We start from the raw sequence: 1,075 nt of genomic DNA on the forward strand, positions 1-1,075 counted from the left end.
GTATTGTATATAAGTTCATAAAATTAATTAAAAATAAATAATTGAGTAAATAAATGAACAAATAAATCAACGAATGAATAAGTGAATAAATAAATAAATAAAATAAATAGACAGGCACATGAAAGTATTCTGAGTTTTTTTATGGCATGAATATGTCATTGGCCTTTAGGGAGATTGAGATATTTGAGAAATTGATTCCAGATTTCATTAAAGGCTGATACATTGTTTTGTTATTGAGCAGTTATTCTTTCCATAGCGATATACTGACTAAAAATACTGATTTATGTTTCGTTATTTTTGTGCACAAAGCAAAAGGTGATCCACAGAACCCGGAACAAAAAGGGAAAGAAGGCGATGGAGAGCGACAGGAACAAGTTGGATGTGTCTCGCTCGCTCTCACAACCCTCCACTTCTGAGTTAAACCCCCACGAGCAGCACCAACACCAGCTGGAGAGGAAACTCAGGCAGAGGCAGGAAACCACGAGCAGCTGATTGAGCGTCTTGTTTCTTACTGTCTAACTGTGCACTCTGTTGTTATTCAGACTTACATCTTGGAGATGGGTTTTACCTGCTGGAGGTGAGGTTGCTCTGAAGATTTGGTTTTACTCGGAGTCTCCAGGAGTGTTTGAGCAGACCTTCCAGTTTGAGCTGGCAGGCTGCCACAAACTTTACCAGCTGTCCTGCAAAGGCCGGAGCTGCTACCCCTCCATCTGCACAGATCACAAGTCAGTTTGTTTTTACAAAGTCCTGCAGAATGATTACAGCTGAGACATGTGAGGGTTACAGCTTAGCAAAACCTTACTGTGACGTCTTCAAACGTTAGCATCTTTAGCTTTAGCTTACCCCTAAACCTTTGTGCCCCGCCCCCCTGAGTACCCAGGTTTTTCCTTTTTCAATTCCCCTAGCTGTTTAGGTATAATAGAACCTCATAAATATAAAAACAAACATTGTTTTTTAACAATTGAGAGTTAAACACATTAATTTACATTTTGTTTAAAAATAAAATTAAATTAAAAAAATAGCTCCTCTGAATGAAAATCAGTCTAAAACCAATGTTTTCAAATGAAGACGGAGG

General features: G+C 38.2%; 1 protein-coding gene across 1 annotated transcript in view; it reads left to right on the forward strand.

The window, feature by feature from the left end:
- hydin (HYDIN axonemal central pair apparatus protein) overlaps positions 1–1,075 on the forward strand; it is a gene marked incomplete in the record, with an annotated part of 70,329 nt that overhangs the window by 66,175 nt on the left and 3,079 nt on the right. Inside the window, 2 exon segments of the mRNA XM_014012136.1 lie at positions 310–470; positions 543–725. Of these exon segments, the coding sequence (XP_013867590.1) occupies positions 310–470; positions 543–725 (344 nt within the window).

This window comes from Austrofundulus limnaeus, unplaced genomic scaffold (genome assembly GCF_001266775.1).
Source record: "Austrofundulus limnaeus strain Quisiro unplaced genomic scaffold, Austrofundulus_limnaeus-1.0 Scaffold89, whole genome shotgun sequence".
Taxonomy (NCBI): domain Eukaryota; kingdom Metazoa; phylum Chordata; class Actinopteri; order Cyprinodontiformes; family Rivulidae; genus Austrofundulus; species Austrofundulus limnaeus.